General features: G+C 38.5%; 1 protein-coding gene across 1 annotated transcript; it reads right to left on the reverse strand.

Moving 5' to 3' along the window:
• Positions 1-1,106: 1,106 nt before the first annotated feature.
• On the reverse strand, positions 1,107-3,740 carry LOC145123481 (pectinesterase-like). Its single transcript, XM_079058696.1, has 2 exons — positions 2,465-3,740; positions 1,107-2,352 (listed from the first exon to the last, which is right to left on the reverse strand). The coding sequence occupies exons 1-2, from the start codon at positions 3,453-3,455 to the stop codon at positions 1,289-1,291; spliced, it is 2,055 nt and encodes a 684-aa protein (XP_078914822.1). The 5' UTR covers positions 3,456-3,740; the 3' UTR covers positions 1,107-1,288.
• Between the last annotated feature and the right edge of the window lie 1,753 nt (positions 3,741-5,493).

Raw genomic sequence — 5,493 nt, forward strand, 5'->3', positions numbered from 1 at the left:
GGAGGCTGCTGCCTTCTTTTGGGTCTTAAAAAAACACGAATGGTCATTTATGGGGAAGAGAGAGAGAGAGAGAGAGAGAGAGAGAGAGAGAGAGAGAGAGAGAGAGAGAGAGAGAGAGAGAGAGAGAGAGAGAGAGAGAGAGAGAAAGAGAGAGAGAGAGAGAGAGAGAGAGAGAATTATTTTCTTTTTTATTTTTCTTTTAATTATGAAAATATTTAAATAAATAAATAAACTGAAAAAAAACAAGAAAGAAGGGTAAAATCGTCATTACAAAAATTTTTAAAGTAAGTTGGACCAAACTCGCAACAAAATGAAAACTTTGGATCTGTGGTGCTAGTCCAAAACTTTTTGGACCAAAGTGACAATTTTCAGCAAACCACATGGACCATTTTTGCAGTTTTGTCTATTTTTTACCGGTAATTGTCGGTTACCACACGATCAAATTTGAACAAGGAATGTACTTCGTTGTTGTTTTCTGTACAAATGTTTTACTTGGATGGTGTTTTTTGGACACACCAAACATGAATGGTATTTTTTGAACGATTTTGAAACATAGTTACCCATATAAGTCATTTTCTTCCGGGATAAATGGATAGCAAATGTTGGATAACATTTGCGAGAGTCGTATAGCTTGATAGAAGATGTTGAATAAGAGAGATTCTCCATTGTAAAAAAAAATGGATAGCAAAGTTTTGGAATAGCTTTCTTGAATAAAATAATTCTTAATCCTTGTTTTCCAAATCATTATTGAGAACCAATATCCCTCCATGTTTTATGGAACGATTCTCCATTGTAAAAAAAAAAATCCAAGTTGTAACCATCTTTTACCTTTCTACCCATTAAAGTCTTTACTGAGCACTAATTTCACTCTTCATTTTAGCCTACTATATTTTATTCAATAAATTCCAACAAATTTTATCCTATAAATTCCCAATTAAAAATGAAAATGTCTGCATGATAAAGACATAAAGTTATTATATAACGTTCGATACGAATGTATCCGGATCCCTAATTTCCATTACTTTTAATTGGCGATCTGCTTCAAACATGGTTTGATTAAATGAATGCTGCTTAAGGTGATAGATGAAGTTATGATGATCATCATCAATGTTTACGCTGAGGTTGTAGTTTTCTCACCATTTTACTTTATATATGTTACATATGATTCCATGTTAAAAGTTTAATCTGAAACTGAAAGCCACATTCGTTTCTTATCACGGGTGGCATACCGATTGGAACTATAAACAACTACATAGATACACACTAATCCTTTAACTCGCGACTACACTTATAATAAAACCTTTCCAAAAATTCTATTGAAAAAAGATCCTTTTCTGATTTGTGGGGATGCTTCTGGTGACAGTGCTGCAGGGCTTAAAGCTGGTGCACTTATGTCACTGTTGGGTGCTTGGTTAGGTATGTTGCTTGGACTAATTTCAGCTGGTGAAGGTGCTGCGCTTGAAGATGGAGGCTCTGATATCGATCTACCCTTGTCTTTCTTACGTTTCTTCTTTTTCTTTTTACCTGGATTATCATCTCCTTTCTCTTCATCAGATTTCTTATCTTTATCTTTCTTATCCTTTTTATCCTTCTTATCTTTATCCTTCTTATCCTTATCCTTCTTATCTTTATCCTTCTTGGAATCATCTTTTGGGGGTTCAAACATGAACTCTGAGTTGTAAGGCACACCTGTTGGCGGGATCCATGTATCACCGGTGATGAATTTTCCGGCCAAGAAGCGTTTAATTCTTTTTGTTGTTAGCTCCTTAACGCCAGGCCATTTCACACGTTGCAACTTGTTAGATCCTGGTCCATGATTATTAAACTCGCTGTAATAAAGGGTATCGAAAGCAAAAGTTTCATTCCAGGGCAACCACCCTTGAGGTTGGATCAAATCATCAATGAAGGATTCCATTATAATGGTTCTTGAATACTGCTTCCATGGTCGTCCAAGGTAGGATTTGAGTTCCATTCTCACCGGAAAATACCCAGGATCCGCAACAAAGCTGCAGTTTTGGAGAACCAATCCTGTTGGCTGTCGCATTTCCTTTCTTCCTTGTGCTGTGACAATGCAATTCTGGTTATCCATTGGCCTCCGAACAACCATGATACAGTTTTGGAACACCGCCGCACTGTCTCCAAAAACAAAATCAATAGTACCGGAGACTGTGCAATCACGGTAGAACTGACGATATGTGTGTGCGTAGAGGGTGTCTTGGAAGCCATGCATGTGGCAGTTGTAGAAGATTGTTCTATCAGCACTAACACGCAATGCCACAGCTTGATGCTTTTCGGGACCTGCTGTGTTCACAAATCCAATATCTTTGGCAATGAAAAAGTCTCCAGAAACAGCTGCATGCATAAATTGTTGACACCGTGTTAATTACCTACATAAAAGCCGGTATGTATATTTAAGTTTCTACTTTATTTTTCGCAAAAGATAACACTACAATGGCTTGCTTACCAACAGTTGCAGTGTGGAAGGTGGAAACTCCGTCTATGTAGTTCAAGTTTCCTGTTATCTTTGTCTTCTCTGGGCCATCGCCGATGAGCACTAGATGAGTCAAGTTTTTGGGGAATCGGATTATCTCATTGTAAATGCCCTGTTTGATATAGAGCACAAACCCTTTCTTTGATTTAGTAGGAATGACTTTTAAAGCTTCTACGATTGACAAGAAATCTCCACTTCCATCTTGTGCAACAGTCAGGTTTGGATTGATTTTTTTTGGTGCTTTCTGTAACATACTCCTGTCGGTATCATCTACCCATTCAGGAAGATTGAGGTCGTTGTTGGATAGATGAAGCAAACGACGATTACTGGTCTGGGGTGTGTCAATTATTTCAAACGCCTGTGAGAGATCTGTGATCATAGCAAGGCAGTTGCTAGTTAACTCCATTGATATGTTCAACAATTTTCTCATTCTCTCTCCTGAATCTCCTTCGGCCTTTTCAAACCCGTCTAGGCAAGTTTGTTCATAAGTTATCGCACCACTCATCCAGATCTTGAGTTGGACAAGGGAACGCCCGACGTCACTAAGATCAAAACCTAACATTTTATCGACAGATCTCCTTAGATCCATAACAGCAAGATCTGCAAGCTCCTTGCAACACTTGAGAGCATCATTGGTTCTCGGGTCTGCATGAACCTCTTTCATGAGTGTGGAGTTGTTAGCAGCATCCTCAAGTTGCTTAATTGTGATCTCAAACGTGGCCTTTACGTGGTCATAAGGATCAGTAGAATGGGTGCCTGTTTTGGAGAGGCTTTCAACGCAAGTTTCCTTGTAGTCAGTGTGCTCGCAAACCGCTCTAATGGAGGCCTTTACGTCATCGTCCTGTTTGGTATGTTCTGCCTTTTCCTCGGAATGTCTGTGCATCATGACAATCAACGCAACAACAGCAGCCAGAAGCGCTATGAAAGTAACGCTTAAAATGGCAACTTTTGCGGTGCTGCCCATCCTTAATCCTTACCTCTTCCAAAACAAATAAAATTTTCTATTCTTAGATTTTCTTTTTTCTTTCTTCTGGTGTTCTTCTCCTACCTCTACATATATCTCCTAAAACCTAAATCTAATATAAGCTTTATGATATGTAAAGAAGCGTTGATAATTGAGAGAGGGCCTGAAGAGTAGGTTCGACCCTCCCCCTGTTGAATCTATGGGACAAAGGCCCCCCCTTACAGATTAGTTAGAATTTTAGGATAACCTTAATTTTTTGTGTGAATTAAGGTAAGAGCGAAAAGGTGATGAATGAGGGATCTTTATAGCTTGGTTCCTTTTTTCTCGAATAGAAGCTGAGGTTAGGAGGAAAACAAAATTTTGCGTTTTCTATTTTTAGATGAGAAAACAAAATGAGGGGTGTTGTTAAACACCCCAATTTAAAGATCAAAAGCCACTTTAAAGGTCAATTCAATTTTGATTTGGGTTAAATAACCCCAATTTGATAGGACATAATTGTCACATTTTTATTTAGGGAAAATGACATATAGCCCACAAATTTTGTAGGGTCACCATTTTAGTCATTTAAATTTTTATGGCTTTATGAGGGAATTAAGTTGTGGGCAACCTGTTGTTTTAGTCCATTTATTTGTTTTAGTCGGTTTGGGTGACAGACAATAACTATGCACTGCCATCCTGCTTTCTTTCTCTATTATGTAGTCAACAAAAAACAATCAACATTTTCTTCATTTTCTCCGGTTCGAAAGAGATCTCACACACATAGACAAATATTTTATTCTTTCTTCTTTTTTTCTCAAAAACAAACAGATGGTTTATATATGTTTTCGGTTCTGTGAAAAACAATAGAAGGGGTGGTGGTTGTCTGGTGATGGTCGACTGTGAGAAAACGAAGATCGAGGTGGTGGTTTCGGTTTGTGAGAAACACAAATGCAACAGGTGGCTTTATTGGTGGTGGTGGCTTTAGGTTAAACCCGAGGTGACAGTGGTTACCGTGTTGGTTTGGCGGAGGTAGAACTCACGGTGATGTTTGTTTCCGGTCACAGCAGGTAGTATAAGGTGGTCGTTTCTTGTTTGGAGTTTTGGCTATGGTATTGGTAATGGTTATTCACGAAGGTGATGACGGATGTTCTCGAGGTTCACAGGCGGTGGTTTAAGGGAGCCGTGAAGGTGGTGGCTAGGTGAAACGATGAAGCTGAGATGTCCGGCTGTTGTGTTCGTCGAGGAGCGTGGAACTAAAGGTGGTGGGATTCAGCTATGGTGGTTTACGAGGGTGAGATAAAGAGGAGTTGCGACGGGGTGAAGATCTGTCGATGGTGTTAGCGGTATTGGTGGTTGAAGCGGTAGTTAAAGGTAGTTGTTGTGTCCGGTTTAAATGGGTTTCGATGGGGGTGGTATATGGAGCAGGTGGGTCGAGTTGGTTGTCAGATGTGGGATCCGGCTGATCTGAGGTGGTATTAGCGGTGGTTAATGGGTGGAGTCCGATTGGAGTTCTTGGGTTTGGGAGGGGAGGTGTAAGGATGGTTTAATGGTGGTATAAGGAGGAGCTTGTGAGCTTGGTTGTTGGAGGGATAAGGTGGTCATGTGCTTCAAGAGGTTGTACCTAGACAACAAAAATATTGATGCATAATCAAAATTCAAAGTGAACATGGGAAAATTGGTCAACAAATGTCAATGTGGCAATGGGGTAACCGGTTGGCCCCTTTTACTTTGGCCAGAAGGACGTAATCGACCTGAAAAAAATGACTTTCTTCCCTCATAAAATCACAAAAATAGTTTAGAGACTAAATGGATCAATCCTAGAAAGTTCGTAAGGCATTTATGTCATTTCTCCTTTTATTTACTATTGAAACAATCATTTTATCAAATATTAAATAATTTTTACATCTTTACTCCCTTCTAGTTAAAACTTATTTCAATCTATATCATTTTTCTGTTATGAAAAATTACTTTCAACACTTATTACTTCAACTTAATGTATATTGTTATTTCAGTTATATATATATATATATATATATATATATATATATATATATATATA

The sequence above is a fragment of the Lactuca virosa genome, chromosome 7 (assembly GCF_052849685.1).
Source record: "Lactuca virosa cultivar CGN04683 chromosome 7, Lactuca_virosa_CGN04683_v6, whole genome shotgun sequence".
NCBI classification, from domain to species: Eukaryota; Viridiplantae; Streptophyta; class Magnoliopsida; order Asterales; family Asteraceae; genus Lactuca; species Lactuca virosa.